This window comes from Pongo abelii, chromosome 21, assembly GCF_028885655.2.
Source record: "Pongo abelii isolate AG06213 chromosome 21, NHGRI_mPonAbe1-v2.0_pri, whole genome shotgun sequence".
Taxonomy (NCBI): Eukaryota; Metazoa; Chordata; class Mammalia; order Primates; family Hominidae; genus Pongo; species Pongo abelii.
Window position 1 is genome coordinate 31,827,229 of NC_072006.2, and position 21,345 is coordinate 31,848,573.

Here is a 21,345-nt window from a genome sequence, read left to right on the forward strand (position 1 = left end):
CCCTCTGATGGTGGAGTCCCCTTTCTGTATGAGGCCGTGATGGGTTGACAGGCAGAGAAAGTATGTGTGGAATCAATGTCGGTCTGTGTCTAAGATCCTGGTAAATCTTATTAACAGCACTTTTGCCTTTTTATGTGGAAAGGAGATAACGTAGATTCTAACATTTCTTTCCTATACCTCTAGAGATCATCTCGTGTACTCCAGTCTGGAGAGCACTGTTAAGGCAGTACTTCTATCCATAATGATCAAGAAAAAGATCCATACAAATTCAAAACAAAATACGAAGACTTTAAAAAACTTACTTCATCAGGAGTAGCCACAAAATTGATAGCTGTGTAATAGCGGTCATCTTCCTGGGATAGACTAAAGGTGAACTGATAGTCAATAAGAAGAGTATCTATGGAAAGAAAGAAATGCGTATTTAAAAACTAAACACACACACACAAAATAGAACAGGTCTTTAGAGATACAGGCTGCTTTTCTTATAAATTAAGTAACGAGGAAAGCACTTTAACTCAGCTGTACCCAGGTTCCTCAAAGAAAATCAAGTCTGTGGGCAGTATCATTTTATTTGGGTTAACCCATCAAACCGCTTTAAAGAAATGACCAGTTATCCAGTTTCAGCATAATATCAAGTAACATCCATAATTATCTGAAAAGGCTATTAAAAGGGTATTACTATACCCTTTTCCAACTGCATGTCTGGTAAGGCCAGGTTTTTTCATGTATTTAACCAAAAAGATGTACTGCAACAGACTGAATGCAGAAGCAGACATGAGATTACCACTGTCTTCTACAAAGCCATGGCATTAGCGTTGGATTCTAATCACTTTAGGGCTGTATCTGACTGTGGTTTTAATATCTCTATTCCAAATAACTAATGATGTTAAGTTGTTTTTAATGTGCTTATTTGCCACTGTAATATCTTCTTTCATGAAATGTCTTTTCAAATCTTTGCCTGTTTTTAACTGGAATTGTCGTCTTACTCAGTTTTAAGAGTTCCTCATGTATTCTGGATACAAACTCTTTATCAAATAGATGATGATGTGTCAATATTTTCTCTAGTCTGTGGCTTTTTATGTTTTGGATGGTTTTTTCCTACAAGTTTTTAATTTTTATATAGTTTCATTAGTCCATTTTTTGTTTATGAATTATGCTTTTAGAATCATATCTAACAACTTTTCCCCACCCAAGGTCAAGATGTTTTTCTCTTGTCTTCTTTTAGAAGTTTTATAAATATATATAAAGTCACATTCACAGGTTCCAAGTGGACATGAATTTTGAAGGGATGTTATTCAACCCAGTACAGCAGGTATGTAAGTACAATGGATATGCCATAACATTAACTCCTTTTTTCTGGTCCCATACTCTGGTCTACCATGTGGATTCTCCCATAAAGAGAAAACACATTTACCCATAAAAACCTGGTCACCTTGCCAGACTCACCTTTCACCCCAAGGTGGTTAACACAAATCAGTTCCAGACAGAATGACAAAAAGTTCAACCACATTGTAAGAATTCTGTTTTTGATCTATATCCTAAAACACGAACTATGATGACCCCAACTAGGTAATGGCAAATAAAGTAAAGTTTTAAGAAAACATAAACGTGGAAAGACAGAGATGCATGCCTCTCTACTCTCTCCTGCTATCTGCTATGGACACATTAACATTAACCCCAAACACAATTAAAACAGCTTAAAATATTGCTCCTATATGTAGTAAACTTAACAGAATGTAAACATATCAAGTCAGGGAACACTTCATTGGTGGCTGCTATAGTCTTATAGCACTTATCATTCTCAAACCATTTTAAAAAATGAAGTTTTACTGAACTACTTTGCTTCTAGAAATAAGAATTGCAAAACCACTTACAATAACATGTTCCTTTGAGAGGGTTTCCTTGGTATCGATTTTCTACCTCACATCTGGGGGAGAAAAAAGACTATTTTACACTGCTATTTAAAACAGAAACTGAATTCATCTTAAAACCAAGCAGATCCTTTTATATAAAGTACAGATAGTCTGGAGCCATTATAATTGCATCCTTCACCATAACTCAGCTCAGGTAGTCTAGGAAGAGCATGCATGAACGTTTCAATACTGACTGCTCAGAGCAGTTCACACACCAACTATATGAGGACAATTAACAAGCATTTGCCAAAGCAATGAGAGAAATCCAAATGTAATAAACCTATTTACTATAATGAAAAACATTTTCAATTTTGTGTGGACTACATATTCTTCTAAAAGTACAGTCAAAATATTTTTCAAATACTAATTTCTCACTTCTTTCCTATGTTCCCTGGATAAACTAATTATCTTCTTTAAACACAAGTGAGAGAAGACTAAATACCAAGAATCACTGTTTTTTTAAACCCTGGAACAAGTGTTCACCAGTCTGTAGAAAAAAAATATGTTCTACTCAGAAAACAATTTCCCCATAGATATCATCTATAAACATCAGCAAAACCCAGCCTCCCACTTCATGAAGCATTTAGGTAAACACAACAGCTATGCACGAAGAGGAAAGGGCGGGAAGCGGGTGACGGCCTTTCCCAGGCAGGCATGCTGTGTCCCTTCAGCCAGGGTGATGAGCAGCACCTGCCTACATCTGTGATCTCGAAGGAACTTGAAAGTCTTACTTGATGCCACCTCATGTCTTTGTTGCATCAGCTAACTGAGGGTAAGAGTGATTAATTTTGCTCGATGACATTTTTCTGTTTAAGGGAATGTGGACCTAAAAGTTAAATTTAACCTTGGATTAGACTTTTCTTCACATATTGGCTTTAGGGCAACATGAAACTAGTAAACATATTTGCAGATATAAACTAAAAAAGTAGACAGACCAAACCCTGCTGAGTAGCACTAGCAATGATGTCTCAATCACTGGTGTTATTATTACTACTGTTATTTAAGAAATAATGATGTTTACAATGATTAACCGGCTCAGTGTTTTGACACTAAACACTTCTAAGTCTTTTCTTGAGAATGAGTAAATGCGGATACATGCATTTTATGAGGTTTCCCAGTGAGACAGCCCGGTATACAGTGATTGAGGAACTATCCTTCCTGTTTCAACTTACCAGGACACCAAAAACAACTATTGCTAGTCCCACTACGGACAGATGCAGGGAACAGTGATTTGCCTCAAGAGCACCTCGCTCAGTGGAGGCAGGGCCAGGTCTGAAACCTTAAATGTGCCTGATGCTGCTGCACCTGCATCCTCATGGATGGGGACTTCAAACCCTCTCCAGGAAGATGCCTGACATGCTTCAACAAGGAAAATGCTAGAGTAATGGGAAATGTTAAAGGTAAGAGGATCATTTCCACAATCAGACAACCAAACGCCAAATAAATGCCATCACCAAAACACCAGCTCTTCCATCTCTACTCTTTAGGAAAGAGTATAATCTCTTGACATGACAAAAATCAAGTAGTTGCTGAAGTTAAAATGACTAATCCAAATGGACAACCCAGGAAATGTCAGTATCACTTAAACAAAAATGTGAATTCAAGAGCCATTAAGGAATTGCTGCTAACTTGACAACCTCCTCATTTTGGGGACTGACCTGTCTGAAATAGAATGGGCAAAATTTCAAACTAATCTAAGGGATCCCTTAGAGCCCACAGCAACAAGACACAGGGAAGTGGGTGGCTCTCAGGGTGGAGTTCAGGCAGCTGCACAGCCTCTTGGTCCTCCCTGGTGGTCCAGGGAGTATGGTACTCACAGCTGGCACTCGTCCCCCTTGACGCCCTTGGTGGTGCAGAAGCACTTGCCCGTGTTGGTGTTGCACAGAGATGCGTGCCCATTGCACTTGCATGCTGCAGAGAAGAAAAAGGAACGGAGGTCACAACTGGCTTAAAAAATTCTGACTATTGGAGACTTTTTCCAAAACAAGCAATTTTATCTGAATGGAGTTCAGTACGAAAGACAGACTAAAGTAAGAGCATTCAATGGGTAAGATTCATGATTTTTCAGCTAATGATAATAATGTATAGGTAACATTAAAGGAACCAAACAAAGGACGGAGGAAAGTGAATGCTGGTACCCACTGCCTTCTGAAGCAATGACTATTTTGATCTTTTCAACAGACACTCTTTTTCACTGCTATGATTCTTTCATTCATTCAATAAATATTTGTGAAGCATCTCTAGAATGCCAGGTGCTGGGTGTGGGGACACAGACATAGCCACTGCCCCTAGGGAGGTGCTCTGGAGGTGACTGTCCTCTGAAGGAGAGCTGGTCTTGGCTGAGGTGCCTTCTCCACGACGGCCACATTTGGAATCACCACAGGGCTCAGAACCAGGATCCAATGCCAAGGTCAGCGCTTTAGGGGCCCTCAGGACACGCCACCCTTGCTTCACCTTTTCCTTTGCCTTTACAGAAAATAGCTCTTCCCATCTCCCTCATCTGGCCATCTCAACATCTCTCCTTTAATCATCCAACGTAATACAAGCTGTGATAAATATACTCCATTTTGAAAAAAGTGAAAGCCTTTTTGGTCAACAACTTTTCACTTTACACCCTGTTTTGCTGGTGAATAAATGAAAGGCATTCAGCTGGAGAGAGGTATGCTTTAAAAATAAATCCTTTGGAATCACCCAAAGAAAACTATAAAACAGAATAGTGCAGATATTAACAGAATGGATGCTGAAGTCAGAATCATGTGTCTGACGCTTGGCTCTGTTGAGACTGGGGGAAGGTGTGTAATGTATAGTGAAAAGCAAAGGCCTTAGGTCCATCTGCCTGGGTTTGAATCCAGCGTCCTCTAATTGGCTCTTCTGTTACTCTGGGAATGCTACTTGACCTTTCTGAGTTTCAGCTTCCTTGTCCATATGATGGGGATAACAACAGTACCTATCTCATAGGGGTGTTTGTGATGATATGTATATGATGTCTCAAACACAGTAAGCATTCAAGAAATCATGGCTACTATCCTTACCTAAGGACTACACAATTTTAAGAAGAAAACATCAAAGACTTGGTGCCATTTGCAGTATTCTAAACATCACGCTTTCTACCGTGGATTAGGACTCTGAAAAATAAGGCAAATTGTACTCAGGCCCCGTAGATCTCACAGAGGAAAATGTGATGCTTCTAGATAGCACCTGCTGATGTGGGTATGATGGCATCTGGAAGCACAACCAGCCCAGTAGTTAAGGTCAGCACAGACTGGATGTGGTTCTCGGCTTGGCCACATCTCACTGTAAGACCCTGGGCAGTTTACTTGATCTTGGGGATAATAAAAGCACCTGTATCTTGAGTGGCTAACAGCACAATGCCTTGTACACTCCACCACTCTGTTAGGTACTCTGGTTACTGTCTAATGGATTAAGTCTATTCACAAAGAGTGGGGAAAACATTTTTACCAAATACCTTTTAATCTGAGCAAGAACTTTTACTTAGGAGTAGTGGCGAATGGCATTAGAAGGGTAATAAGAATTGCCCACATCTACTGAGTATGGACTAGCATCCTGCGGAACATGTGTCATGTACTGCTCTGCTTTCATCTTAACAACCATCCTATTATTAGGAGGAAACTGAACCCCAGGGAGAGTAAGGGACACACAGCTAGAACCCTGCCTCTCTCCTGGCTGGTCTTGGATCAGAGCAGATTCTGAAGGGCCATGCCAAAGAGTTTGGAGTTGGGATCTGGGGAGTAGGTAGAGATTTCCCTATGTTGTTTACTTTTCCTGCTCAGAACTTTGAAAAGTCTTTCAACTATAGTACTCATTATGTTTTTTGGCTGGAAACTAGAATAAAAAAAGCAGTTCATTAATATCACTTGTCATAATTTTTGTTCTCATAATAAAATGTCTCTCTACTTGACATAAATGGGGAAACACAAGACTTTTTTTTTTTTTTTTTTTTTTTTTTTTTTGAGACTGAGTCTCACTCTGTTGCCCAGGCTGGAGTGCAGTGGCGTGATCTTGGCTCACTGCAACCTCCGCCTCCCAGGTTCAAGCAATTCTCACGCCTCAGCCTCCTGAGTAGCTGGGATTACAGGCCCCCGCCACCATGCCCAGCTAATTTTTCTATTTTTAGTAGAGATGGGGTTTCACCATGTTAGCCAGGCTGGTCTCAAACTCCTAACCTCAAGTGATCCACCTGCCTTGGCCTCCCAAAGTGCTGGGATTACAGGCGTGAGCCACTACACCCAGCCAACACGGGACTGTTTAAATCTTTAAAATACACTATAAGTATTGAGGAGTCTGGCTCCTGGTTAAAAAGCCTGTGTGTGATTTTTCAGGCCTGACCACAGGCAATGACACAGGCTTTACCTGGCTGCCCGGCGGGGGAGGGGGCCCTCCCCACAGGCAGAGCGTGACCTGTGAGGTGGGCCTGAGTGTGGGGCTCTGAGACAGGTGCAGTTAAAGACTCAGGTCTACCTCATGGGTCATGCTCCTTCACATGTTTACATTCCTAGCCTTGGAGCCTTCATTCCCAGGCTCCCTATCTGAGGCCTTGGGCTGAGGTCTTCTTCAGGCACCAAGGCCTCCTGATGGGGGGAGGAGGGGGAATTCAGAAGACACTTTCCTAACTCTGACTCCAACCCAGGACTTTCCCACTCCTAGCCCTTACACCTTGCCCTTCCCATAACCTTAGTGTCCATATACTGCTGGAACCTTTGTTGGGGCCTCAGTGAGACAAGCCCCAAGACTCGCATGTCTGAGCTGATCCCTCTGACTATTGACCTGTGCCCTGTTCAATGGGAGGAAAGGAAACAGGGGAAGTTGGCACTTTCTCTGGTTTTGGGCCCTTGCTTATACCACTGCAGAATGTGGTCAAAGGCTTGACTCTAACATTTTTGGCTTGTTGCTTTAACCAGCTACACTGAAACCTTGGTTCTTTCTTCCAGCTCAGCTGAGCTTCTGACCAGTATGATTTAATAAGAAATGTGGTATCCAAAACAAAGTGGCTTTTTTCCTCCTAGATATTCAAGTCAAATAGAAGTGCTGTGTTCCACACCGATTTGCCATGAGTAAACCTGACCAATTTGACTTACGCTGACATTTCCCTCCATTGGTGGGATCACCGTAGAAGCCAGATATGCAGGTCTCGCAGTGCTTGCCTGTGGTCAGGTTCTCACACTTCTCACAGATGCTCTGATTGATGCATTTACTGTGGCCGTTGCATTGGCAAGCTGGAAGAAAAAGAGTTTCAAGGGGTCTGTACCATGGAAGAACTGCATGTAGTAAGTTCAATAAGATTTATCTGCAACTATCTCTGTAGTTAATTTATCTTTGATAAATCACCAAAACTGGCCCACTAAAAACTAATTTGAGAAATAAGATAAAAAATATCAAAGAAGAGATAGTCCAGGAAAATTGAAAATGTATCACAGCCAGGTGAAAGCCCATAGTGATATTAAAAAATATTTTTTGTTGTTATTCACTAAAAAATAACGTATGCTCATGACAGCATATTTAAAAAATAGAAGGATGGGGAAAGATCATATACAATCCAACCACTCAGAGACCACTGTTCACATTTGATATATTTTCTTCTGGTATTTTTCTATACCAGAAGAACATAATTTGCATAATTATGTTCATATTAATATTCACCTTTCTTAACTTAGATCACAATTATTTTACCACCTTATTTCATCAATTATAAACAAAACTTCAAATGGCAGAATGATTTTGATGAATCTTAACAGTTATTTAACCATTCCCTTATATTCTAATATTTAGTTTGCTTTACATTTTTCATTATTAGAAAAATAACCATCTTTATGGATAAATATTTCCACAAGTGGGATTACTAAGACTCCTAATGGATATAGGGCTTTATAACTAGAAAGGTATATGAAGCTTGGACCTCTGAGGACTGCTCATGACAGCTGCACAGGCTGTGCACTGCAGAACTCTAGGGGGGAATAGGATGGGGGAGACATTTACATAGTGTACAACCTGCACTGTAAGCAAAATCTGATTCTTCAGATCTGCCTTGGTTGATCAGTGTGATGTAGTTTTTCACTATCTTGGCAACCTTCCATAGCCTTGTACTTGTTCTGTTTATGCACCTGTTAGTATTTGAGTGTTTGAAAGAAAACTCAACTGGGTGTGGTGGCTCATGCCTGTAATCCCATCACTTTGGGAGGCCAAGGTGGGTGGATCACCTGAGGTCAGGAGTTCGAGATCAGCCTGGCCAACACGGTGAAACCCCGTCTCTACTAAAAATACAAAAAATCAGCCACAGGTGGTGGCAGGTGCCGTAATTCCAGCTACTTGGGAGGCTGAGGCAGGAGAACCGCTTGAACCTGGTAGGTGGAGGTTGCAGTGAGCCAAGAAAGCACCATTGTACTCCAGCCTGGGCAACAAGAGCGAAACTCTATCTCAAAAATAAAAGCAAGCAAGCAAGCAAGCAAGAAAACTCAAGGCAATGTGCCAGCTATTTTTAGATGGCCCTACCACCCAAGGCTGGGAGGCACTTGGCACACCCATGAACATGCTAATTGCACCCAGCCACCCAGGTCCATTGCTCCTTCCTTCTTCCAATGAGGGAGAAGCACACACCAGTTAACAACAGTCCAAGCGGACCAGAGCTGGAGTGTCCTGAGGCTGGCTTGCTAGCTTTTCCAGGACATCATACCACACTTTCACAACAGCTCAGCACACCCAACCACTGACCAATATTGACAGATCTACACATTTAGTTATTAATACAAATTAACCTTGAGGATTAACCAGTATAAGAAAACTCTCAATCTCCGAATACCACCAGGATAAACATGCACAGCAACAAATCCTGAAGGAAGGGTTAATGCAAGAAATATGAGAGAATGAAAAATATGAATTTTAGTACATTCAACAAGGCTTAAATTATTGCATCCACAATATTAGACAGCAAGCTCTTAAAAAAAAAACCCTCACAATATTTAGAGCCCTTGCAAAATGTAAAAGAATAAATAAAACCAAATTAGACAGAAAAAAGTCCTTAACAGGTTAAACAGGAGACTACGTATTGCTAAAGAGCAACCTGCAAGAAAATACTATGAACTGGCCGGGTGTGGTGGCTCACGCCTGTAATCCCAACACTTTGGGAGGCCAAGGCGGGCAGATCACGCGGTCAGGAGATCGAGACCATCCTGGTCTACATGGTAAAACCCTGTCTCTACTAAAAAAAAAAAAAAAAAAAAAAAATACAAAAAATTAGCTAGGAGTGGTGGCGTGCGCCTGTAGTCCCAGCTACTTGGGGGGCTGAGGCAGGAGAATCGCTTGAACCCTGGAGGCGGAGGTTGCAATGAGCAGAGATCACGCCACTGCACTCCAGACTGGGCGAAAGAGCGAGACTCTGTCTCAAAAAAAAAAAAAAAAAAAAAAAAAGAAAATACTATGAACTGTACGTTAACAAATTTGATTACTGAGAAGAAATAGACAAATTCCCAGAAAAACACAGATTACCAAAACTGACTCACTCAGAAAATCTGAATAGATCTATAACAAACAGATTGAATTAATAATTAAAAATTTTCCCGCAAAGAAAAAGGCCAGGCCCATTTGGTTTCACTGGTGAATTCTATCAACATCTAAAGAAGAATTAATGCTAATCCTTGACAAACTCTTCCAGTAAACAGAGGAGGAGGAATACATTCCAACTTACTCTAGGAGGCCAGTACTACCCTGCTATGAAAGCCAGATAGTAATCACAAAAGAAGAAAACCACAAACTTATATCCCCCTCATGAATGTACACACAAAATCCCCAAGTAGCAAATAGAATCCAACAGCAGATTAAAAATATACATCATGATAAAAAAGTATACATCATGACTAAATGGGCTTTATCCCAGGAATGCAAAACTGGTTTAACATTCTTAATTAATGCAATACATAGTATTAAAAGAATAAAGAACAAAACTTCATGATCATCTAAGTAGACACAGAAAAAGTGTTTGACAAAATCTAGCACTCATTCATTACAAAACCCTCAAAAACTAGAACAGAAGGAAACTTTCTCAACCCAATAAAGGGCATGTATAAAAAAAATCTAAACCAATATCATATTTAATAAAGACTGAATTATTTTCCCCTAAAAAAAAGGAACAAGACAATGATGTACACTGAAAACTATAAAACAATGCCAAAAGAAAGGAAAGAGGTAAATAAATAGACATTCCAGGTTCATAGGCTAGAAGATTTAACCTTGTTAAGATGGCAAGGGCCAGGCGTGGTGGCTCACACCTGTAATCCCAGAACTTAGGGAGGCAGAGGCGGGAGGACTGCTTTGAACTCAGGAGTTCAAGACCAGCCTGGGCAACACGGCGAAACCCTGTCTCTAAAAAAATACAAAAATTAGCTGGGTGTTGGTAGCTCATGCCTGTAGTACCAGCTACTCGAGAGGCCGAGGCTGGAGAATCACTTGAGCCTGGGAAAGCGGAGGTTGCAGTGAGCCAAGATAGCACCACTGCGCTCCAGCCTGGGTGACAGAGTGAGACCCTCTCTCAACAAACAAACAAACAAACAAACTGGCAATACACCCCAAATTGGTCAGTAGATTCAATGAAAAACCTTATCAAACCAGTTGGCTTTTTGTTGTTGCAGAAAATGGCAAGCTCATCCTAAAATTAATATGAACATGCAAGAAACCCAGAATAGCTATAACAGTCTTGTAAAATAAGACCAAAGGTGGAGGACTTAGACTTCCCCATTTTAAAACTTATACAAAGCCACAGTAATCAAAACAGTGTAATACTGGCAAAAGGAGAAACGTAGGTCAACAGCACAGAAATGAGAGCTTAGAAATAAGTTCCCAGATTCACAGTCAACTGATTTGCAACAAATGCGCCAAAAAAATTCAATGGTTAAAAAAAAAAAAAAGTCTTTTCAACAAATGGTGCAGGGACCACATCCACAGGCAAAAAGAGAGTTTGGACCCCTACCTCACACCATACACAAAAATTAACTCAAAATGGATCAAGGACCTAATGTAACACACAAATCTATGAAACTTTTCAAAGAAAACTTAGGAGCTAATCTATGTGATCCTGGGTTACTTGGGCACTGATTTTCTAGATACAATACCAAAAAGCACATGGGATAAAATAAAACATTGATACATGGAACTTAATCAAAACTGAAAACTTTTGATTTCAAAAGGCATATTAAGAAAGTGAAAAGAAACCCATATAATGGGAGAAAGTATTTGCAAATAATATATCCAATAAGGGACTTCAGAATTCATAAAGAACTCTTACAACTCAATAATAAAAAAGACAACATAACTGAAAAATGGGCAAAGAATCTGAGTAAATATTCCTCCAAAGAAGATATACAAAAGGCTAACTAATGAAGTTGATGTTCAATTTCATTAGTTATCAGGAAAATACAAATCAAAACAACAGTGAGATGCCATTTCTCATCCACTAGAACAGTTTTAATTAAAAAGATGGTCAGTAACAAGTGTTGGCAAGGATGTGGAAAAATATGAACCTTCATATGATGTTGGTGAGAGCATAAAATGGTGCAGCTACTCTAGAAAACCTCATGCCTATTATTCCTCGTTTCCATCCCCAGCCCTAGGAAACCACTAAACATCTACTTTCTGCCTTTGGACATTTCATATAAATGGCATCATGCAATGCATAATCTTTTGTACCTGGCTTCTTTTACATAGCATTTTTTTTAGGGCAATTCATGTCAGAAAATAATACTGCAGCTACTCTAGAAAACCTCATGCCTATTATTCCTCATTTCCATCCCCAGCCCTAGGAAACCGCTAAACATCTACTTTCTGCCTTTGGACATTTCATATAAATGGCATCATGCAATGCATAATCTTTTGTACCTGGCTTCTTTTACATAGCATGTTTTTTTAGGGCAATTCATGTTAGAAAATAATACTGCAGCTACTCTAGAAAACCTCATGCCTATTATTCCTCGCTTCCATCCCCAGCCCTAGGAAACCACTAAACATCCATTTTCTGCCTTTGGACATTTCATATAAATGGCATCATGCAATGCATAATCTTTTGTACCTGGCTTATTTTACATAGCATTTTTTTTTTAGGGTAATCCATGTCAGAAAATAATGCTGCTGCTACTCTAGAAAACCTCATACCTATTATTCTTCATTTCCATGCCCAGCCCTAGGAAACCACTAAACATCTACTTTCTGTCTTTGGACATTTCATATAAATGGCATCATGCAATGCATAATCTTTTGCACCTGGCTTCTTTTACATAGCATGTGTTTTTAGGGTAATCCATGTCAGACAATATGTCAGTACTTCATTCCTTTTTATTGCCAAATAACATTACACTGTATGAATATACAACACTTTGTTCATCCATTCGCCAGCTAACAGGTATTTGGCTTGTTTTCACTTTTGCTTATTATGAATAATGTTGCTATGAGCATGATGCTATGAGAATGATGCTATAAGCATAAGCATTTATATACAAGTTTTTGGGTAACATACGTTTTCAATTTTCTTGGGTATGTACCTAGGAGTAAAACTGCTGGGCCATATGATAACTCTATATTTAACTTTTTGAGGACCTGCCAACCTGCATGAGAGTTCCAATTTCTACATATCCTTGCCAATACTTGTTATTACCTGTTTTATTGATTACAGCCATCTCAGTGGGTGTAAAGTGGTATCTCATTGTGGCTTTGACTTGCATTTCTTGGTAATGATGAATGATATTGAGTATCTTTTCGTGTGCTTATTGGCCATTTGTATTTCTTCTCCGGACATATGTCTATTTAAATCCTTTATCCATTTCTTAATTGGGCTGTCTTTCTATTGTTGAGTTTTAAGAGTTACATGTTCTGGACATTAGGTTCTTATTAGATATACTTTGCAAATATTTTCTCCCATTCTCTGGGCTGTCATTTTACCAGATATATTCTTGATATTAATGAAAAAGCAGAGATTTAAATATTTCGTTAAAAAGTTAACTCCTAGTAGATTAAAAATAGAATTGCAGGTCCCCCATATCTTAGTATGGAAAAAAGGGAACATGGAAAATTTGATCCAGTTTAGTAGACAAAAAATTGGTTTCTGGTGTTTGTTTATATTTTCCTGTTCTATTTCCTTTTCTGAGAATGGCTTCCAATAACCACTTTTTCCGTTGGGTTCACATTTAGCTTCTTATTTTTTCCCTGGAGGGTGGGAGTTTATATATTCTGAATGATCATCAGTTGTTACATACAGTGCAGGTATTTTCTCCCAGTCTGTCTCTGCCCTTTTAGCTTTGTTTACAGTGGACTTTCCGTTACAAAGTCCTCACAAAGAGCCCTGTTGTCAATGGCACTGTCTGACAGGCTCTTAGAGAAGTTCTTGACCACTAATCTCTGAGGAGTCTTTGCACCAGCCCAGCCTCTCCCAATTGTGCTAGAAGCCCACAGACACATTGCTGAGTGGTCACTGCGAGTCTGAATCAAAGGCCAGTTTCTTAGAATTGGTTTCTTAGGAACCTACCACCACTCCCAGCAGGTCCAGGTCAAGCCTTGGACCAGCTTCTGGTCTATTCATTCTTGTACCAACCATTAGGAGGAAGGGAAGGGGCTGAGGGCAGGGAGTTACATATACACAACGTAGCTTTCAAGGTTTTATTCTTCATAAATCGGTAGTGAAACACTTGAATTTGGATATGCAAGGCATCTTACCTGGACAGTGAATGAAAGACCAGTTGTATCTGCTGTCCTCTAGACACATGCTGGAATTGAGCAGGGGCTGTGGATAGAAATTTCCTGTAGGGGCTTGCGAAGGCATCTTCACTGGTCCTTTAAAGGAACCCTCTATGCATTTCCCTTTGCCAGTATTGCTGGGATCAGTACACCAGCCACAGCCTGGTTGCTCCAAGCAATGACTACAGGTACAGTAGCCTGAACAATTTTCAGCTATTAAAAAAAAAAAAAGTTGCAACTGACTATCACAGGTAGATCTGAATTCACTGTATTTAAATTACATTTTTCTTTAACAGACTATTCAACTGGCTTGAGTTCAAAAATACTATTCTGTCTTGATTATTTAAAAGAGATAATGAATGTAAAGAGCCCAGTATTTTGCCCAATACATAACAGAGATGACCCTTCCCTCCTCTCTCAATCCCAGGATGTTGAAGGCAAAAGGGACCTTAGAGGTTATCTATTGGAAAGCATTTACTTTACAAATTAGGAAATTCAGATATGGAGATATTACATGGATTGAGCAATATGACACTGAAGTTGGACAAGTTATTTCTGTACTCTGTGATCTATCCTACATTTATTTACTGTCAATGTGCCTGATTCTGTATGAAGGTTCTCAATAGTCAGCAATGTCTTGATGGCAGTCTCTGGTCAGGTTTGAGCAGAGGTCATGTCCAGTCTTGTTTCTAAAATGTTCAGAGGCTGACAGCACAGCCTCATGGCTGAGTTGTTGCCTATACAGAGGGCATGCATAAGTGCCTAGGGCTCCCTTTTTCACTTACGGGGGCAGGTGCTCATTGTATACCATTCCATACACTGGCCGAAAGGGAAGGAGGCCACGTAGGCATTGGAGTCCACACACTGCTTCATGTTGCTGCACCACATGCACTCAGAGCTGCCGCTGGTGCAATCTCCACATGCTGTCCTCAAGGCACATGGTGTCCGGCACTGCTTGGCACTGTGGTTTGCTGGGAATGAAACCCAAGAGAGACACTTAGAGCTCCCACCATGTCTGCTAAGGTCAAAGACTTTTCTTTCTTTCTTTCTTTCTTTTTTTGAGACAGAGTCTCACTCTGTCTCCAGGCTAGAGTGCAGTGGCACAATCTCGGCTCACTGCAACCTCCACCTCCTCGGTTCAAGTGATTCTCCTGCCTCAGCCTCCCAAGTAGCTGGGACTACAGGCGCGCACCACCACGTCTGGCTAATTTTTTGTATTTTTAGTAGAGATGGGGTTTCACTATGTTAGCCAGGATGGTCTCGATATCTTGACCTTGTGATCCACCCGTCTTGGCCTCCTAAAGTGCTGGGATTACAGGCGTGAGCCACTGTGCCCAGCCAAGACTTTTCAAATGTGGGTGATGACCCATTAATGTGCCATGAAATCAATTAAATGAGAGAAAATAGAAAACAATAAAAGTCATCAAGTACTGTTTAGTCAAGTGTATCTACACACTTGTGGAAAAAATAAATTTTCTTTTCAAAGAGCATTAAGGACAAAGATGAGGAAACAGTGAATCTTTCCATAAAAGTAGGGCTGTAAGCCCCTTAGAATTAGGGGACCCAGGATGAACTTTAGCGGTTTTACAATCCACTTGAATATGTAAAATCTCATGTTTGCAATTTTGGAGGGAAGAAGGTCCACGGCATTCATTAAGTTCACCAAAGGATTCAGAATTCTGAAAGGCTGCTGGGCAGCTACCCTAGAGAAGTTTAGAAATCAATATTTAGAAGTCTACAATGCTATGAATTCTCTTCTACACCTCTGTAATTCCTCAGACAAATTACTTTCCCAAAACTGGACACAATGCAAATGGAGTCCTGCCTCCCAAAATAACCCACAATTCCACCGACTGCTTGTGAGTACCTCTGCAGGAGGAGGCGGCTTATTTTGGGTTGTCTTCATGCTGCAGCAGCTACCCCTGGGCCTGCCTTTAGTTAGCCGAAATGTAGCCCAGAAAGACTGAAAGCTGGGAAGCTACTCCGAGTGTCTGTCCGCTCAGTACTCTCCCACAGCTCTCGCGCACTTCTGGGTTGCTTCTGTCCTCGCTTACAGAACTGCTGTCATCTCTTTTCTCCCTGTTGACACTACCTTTCTGAACACCATCCCTGCAGTGACTTGCTTGCTTAACTAATCTTTTCTTTGTTTTTATTTTCCTTTTTTGTTTTTTCTTCCACAGTATTTCTCTGCCAACACCAATAAATTTGCTTTTCAGAGCAATTCTCAATACTTTTTCTGCTCAATAAACCTATCAATCTCATTGTTAATTAGAATATCAGTTTAAGTAGTGTTAGTTATTTCTGGTTTTGCTTATAATTAAAACTATTCAGGGTCCCAGAATATTTCCTTCTGCTTCTGAAATCTGGGTTATACTCTTCTTTGCATGCTTGAAATCAATACTTCAACTGTTTTCATGACTACTTCACACATCTCAGCAATGAACTATGCCTCCTATGGTTTCTCTCACAATAAACTCTGAATACCACCTAATTCACCCGTGAACTCACCAGGCCTTTCACAGACGCTACCATTGAGTGGGTTGATGCAGGTTGCAGCCTTCAGTCCCCGAGTACTGGGTTCTGATAAAATTCCACAGAATCCAGCATCACTGGGCTCAGATGGCATCCACTGTAGTAAACTATTTGTAAATGGGGACATATCTTCCCAGCACCAGTAGGACACATTGATCTTCCGAAGGCCGACCCATGGGGTTAAGGTGAGCTTGGACTAAAGGCAAAAGAGATACAACTATGAATACAACCAGTATCTTTTTTTTTTTTTAATTTAAATTTTAGAGATGGAGTTTTGCCATGTTGCCCTGGCTGGTTTCAAACTCCTGAGCTCAAGCGATCCTCCCACCTTGGCCTCCCAAAGTGCTGAGATTACAGGCATGAGCCACCATGCCTGGCCTGAATATAACCAACATCTTGACCAAAACAAGCTTCTAGATAAAAACCACCAAGTTAAGTATACCCCACTGACACAGGAAAACCTCTTTATCCCTTGACTCAGCCATGGTAGATTAGGATAGATCATCACTTCAATATGGCCATTTTATAAAGGATAAAAATGTAGCTCAGAGAAGATAATATATAAAAAATTCACAGAAATTATAGCAAAGCAGTATTTAAGTTCTGAAATGTCTATATGAAGAGATGGCTACCCCCAAACACAGGTTGAGTATCACTAATCTGAAATCCAAAACACTCCAAAATCTAAAACTTTTTGACTGCCAACATGATGGATGCTGAAGGAAAATGTTCACTAGAGCATTTTGGGTTTCCAGATTAGGGATGCTGAACTGGTTAGTATAATGCAAATATTCTAAAATTCAAAACACTCCTCGTCCAAAGCATTTTAGATAAGGGATATTCAACTTATACCACATTTGCTTTACCCATTCATCCATCTTGGCACTGGATTTTATAGGGAATAACAGGACAGTGACACCTGGGACAGTCTGTCTTCTGCTCTCCTGAAATTTCCTTCTCAGTGCAATTTTTAACAAGTTTTAAAAATCAAAATATAAAGTTTAGCCAAGAAATGGTAAGTATTCCTAATTTTGGTAGTTATAAAACAACAGATATACTGTATTTCCCTCCCTTTGTTTTCTTTTGAGACAGGGTCTTGCTCTGTTGCCCATGCTGGATGGAGTGCAGTGGCATGATCATGGCTCACTACAGCCTCAAACCCCTGGGCTCAAGCAACCCTCTTGCCTCAGCCTCCCAAGTAGCTGGAACTACAAGTCTGTGCCACCATCATGCCCGGCTAATTTTTTTAAAAAACTTTTTGTAGAGACGGGGTCTCCCTATGTTGCCCAGGCTAGTCTTGAACTCCTGGGCTCAAGCAATCCTCCCTCACTGGCCTGCCAAAGTGCTGGGATTACAGGCATGAGCCACCACACCCAGCCTATTTCCATTTTTGAGAGGAAAAAATACACATGCCTACTGAAAGACCTAAAAAATAAATAGATCCAAAAGAAAGAAAGAAAATTAAAAATACTTTTTAAAGGCCCTTCAATAATTTCTTTGCCTTCATGATAAAATTCAAATCCATTACTATTGTAGCCATGGCCTCGCAGGGTCTGGCCTTGGTTCCTTCTTGAGGCTCAACTATAAAGATCCCCTCCCATCCAGCCTGCAGCCAACCATGCAAACTTACCTGCAGCTCACTCAAAGAGCCACTCCCTTAGTCATCTCCCTCTACATCTCACAGATGGGGGCACTAATTAATGCACAGGAAGCCCTTCCCTCTTCGACATCCTAATTCACTCCTTCTCACCTTTAGGAGTCACCTCCTTCCAGCTTTCTACCAGCCAGTCTCTGTCCTAAAGGTTAGGCTAGGTGTCCTTTCTTGTTTTCCCATAAAAATCTGGGCTCTACCAACTGAGCTACATCTAGAGGTATAGCTGTGGAAGGACATTACACTTCAGTTGTCTCTCATCTGCCGGTCTTACCATTAAGACTGTGAATTTCTGTTTCATAAATGTGGCCACAGCAGATGAGAATACCCAGAAATGTTTAGAGTTAGAAAACCTAAGGAAGACAGAAAGGGTACCAGAAGTATATCTGTGGCCACCTGGTTAAACCCTTTTAATTTCTGTGGACTTGAGAGTCATTGTTAGAGATGCCAGGGTAATAAGCAAAGCTGGGTGCCATCCATTTTCTGAGGGAGTGAATAACTATGGGAAAGGTCAGCTGCCAGCCAAGGATGGAATGCTGGAAGAGACCCACATTTGGACATGGAAAGAGAAACAACAGAAACAGTCACCAATGAAGATTCTGAAATCTGAAAAAGCTATCAAAATATTATAAAATACCAAATGTGGTCACAGTAGCCTGAGGTAAACACACTAAGAATATATCACCAATGTTTGAGTGTCCATACCCTATCTAAGTTGCACTGAAAAAAGGGACTAATTGGAGAAAAGTAAATACAGGGCACCTCCTACCAGTCTCAGAATGGCCCTATAGGTGGTACACAGAGGCCACAAACAGCCAAGACCCAGGCCACATTTCCATATCTTCACATGAAGAAGGCTGTACCCAAGAAGTGTTGCCCTCAACTCCTCCCTGCTTGGTAAGAACATTTCCACGAAACGTTTCTGTACCACAGCTGAAACTGCTGAAAGAGCTTTGTTCTATGAGTCTACTTAACAGAGGGTAGGATCATAATTTATGACTCCAGACTAAAAATGACAAAATGTGATCATGGAATATTGACTATAAGCCCCCTGAGAGCACTGGGTGGACAGGCAGAGAACTTGAGCCTTTCTGGGCTTAGAAACTCTTGACAAGAAGGTGCTCTCTTCTTTTGAGATGGCTGGGCTATGAAAGACCCAAGGAGACATACATTTCTTTTTTTGTTGTTCTTTGTTTTGAGATGGAGTATTGCTCTGTCACCCAGGCTGGAGTGCAGTGGCGCAATCTCAGCTCACTGCAACCTCCACCTCCTGGGTTCAAGCAATTCTCCTGTCTCGGCCTCCTGAGCAGCTGGGACTACAGGTGCACGCCACCATGCCTGGCTAATTTTTGTATTTTTAGTAGAGACAGGGTTTCACCATATTGGTCAGGCTGGTCTTGAACTCCTGACCTCAGGCGATCCACCCACCTCAGCCTCTCAAAGTGCTGGGATTACAGGCGTGAGTCCCCGCGTCCAGCCGAGATGTACATTTCTTAGTGGTAATTATACAGTCTTATGCGCTATTATAATACCTTAACTCCAAGGAACTCAGGTGGCTTAATCCAACCTAGCTAATTATCAGTGACCTCTCTTTCTCCTCTAGCAGAATCCAGAGGTAAAACAGGTATGAAATCATCTACTGATGTCACCAGATTATGTACACATATACATGTTACAATTCATCCCCCATATAATTATTCATAGATCTTATATATACAAAGTATTAAAAATTTTAAGAGGAAGAGACTCTGACAGCACAAACCCACAGTCCCTCAGGCTGCGTTCACCAGCACTCCCCTTCTTGCCAAGCATCTCACACATATCCACAGCCTTCCACATGCAAGCTACAGTGATGCCCTTGGTAGAAAGGTGGATACCAGAAACTTAAGTTTTGAGGATTTTAACTTACCATGCTCTGAGATGACTGCATTATTCGCAGCTGCTTGAGGACAAATTCTACCTTCTTCTGAGTTGTAAGAGAAGCCAAAAGGGCATTGTGGTTCCTACAGAACAATTTAGCATTGTCATAATTCTCCTTGGCAGTAGTAATTTTCAAACATGAGTTTCCAACCAAATGCCAGCCAATGCCACAGATATTTTCTTTCATTAAGGGGAAAAGAGAAAAAAAAGAATTTTAGAAATCAGACAAAACTACTATATTATGAGTTCAAATTATTGAATACTGAAATGGCCTTTCTAATTTAAATTCTAGGTACTTCATTAGGATGTGGGAGCCTCTGACACACTATTAAGGACCAAATGCAGAATACAAGAATTTTAAAATGTTTACTAGTGATATCTCCCGGATCCTAAAAAGCATATTCTGAGGTCACTTATCCTATGTCTTAGAGGAAAACACCAGTTTGGTGCCAATATTAGACTGGTACACTTCCTTCTGAAGAACAATTAGAAAGAAAACCAAAATCCTAAGTGAAGAGCAGACAAATGAATATGCATATTGGAGGGCTGAGGTAAAAACTGCAAGAATGGAAATGAATCAAGGAATTAACCAATCTATAGTCTCCAAAAGCTGTACTGTTTTCGTATCACCAGGTGGAAGGCACAATCAAGTGTACAAAGCATCCCAAAAGCAAGGTGAGAAGGTCCTTCTTGAGAAATAACCCAAGTGATATGGCTATAGCATACAAGGCAAGCTTGTAATCTGCTACCTGTGATCATCCTGAACCCACACAAGGTACTGCACAGAAGCTATGAATGCTTCCTGGAAGACAATGAAAGAACAAAGCAACTTCACCAGAACCAAAGTACTTTGGAGACATCAACAACGTTCATTAACAGTAACAGTCACTGAGATAAAAGAAAGGTACCATGGGAAAGAGATCATTTAAGAACAGACAAAGACTTGCTCCTCACCGTGTAGCAGTAGACTAGATAAAATGCACACTCTAGGCCCCACCCCACACTTGCACCAGAATATGCCTTTCGCAGGATTCCCAGGTCTTTTCCTGTACCTTAAAATTTGACACACACTGAGATATAGAAAAGAGTCCCACTCTGCAAGCTGAATCAAAAACTTCCAAGGGACATTCAAAAAGGGCCTGGTCCAAACCAACTTCCCTGAACAAGCTCAGATGTTGTGCAGAGACAAGGAAGTTCCCCTTCCTGGACCTTCCTGGTCCAAATATATCACAGTGGTTCGATCATGGCTGGCTGGTCTCAGGCCCTGAATTCATCATCCTGAACCTCAGAAGTAGGATATATTGAGGTTTTCAGGGCTGGAGATCACCCCTAAAAGGTGCTGCTGACAGAAGTATCTATCCTCTCCTTCTCAGAGAAGGTCCATTAGCAGGTGCCAACAATTAAATCCCAGTGGTTAATAAGAAGTACTCTCCATAAAGTGCTCAGCAGACTGACTGCTGAGACATCATGGTCTAGTCCCAGGTTATCAAAGGTGGATGGGAAAGAGACAAGGAGCAGGCTCAGTGATACAGAACCAAGCTGTCACTCAATTCTACAAAGCAGCGAAGGATGTTTCACTTTATTTCAAAGGACAGTAGG

At 40.7% G+C, this 21,345-nt stretch overlaps 1 protein-coding gene across 2 annotated transcripts in view; it reads right to left on the bottom strand.

The window, feature by feature from the left end:
* The window catches only part of ATRN (attractin), a 172,210-nt gene that overhangs the window by 52,687 nt on the left and 98,178 nt on the right, over window positions 1-21,345 (bottom strand). For both annotated transcript variants that reach the window (XM_024238860.3, XM_024238861.3), the window contains exons 15-22: window positions 19,736-19,926; window positions 16,152-16,371; window positions 14,429-14,614; window positions 13,623-13,856; window positions 7,010-7,147; window positions 3,731-3,824; window positions 1,875-1,927; window positions 303-397 (exon numbers count right to left, since the gene is read on the bottom strand). In XM_024238860.3, the coding sequence (XP_024094628.1) occupies window positions 303-397; window positions 1,875-1,927; window positions 3,731-3,824; window positions 7,010-7,147; window positions 13,623-13,856; window positions 14,429-14,614; window positions 16,152-16,371; window positions 19,736-19,926 (1,211 nt within the window). The remainder of the gene's footprint in view (window positions 1-302; window positions 398-1,874; window positions 1,928-3,730; window positions 3,825-7,009; window positions 7,148-13,622; window positions 13,857-14,428; window positions 14,615-16,151; window positions 16,372-19,735; window positions 19,927-21,345) is intronic.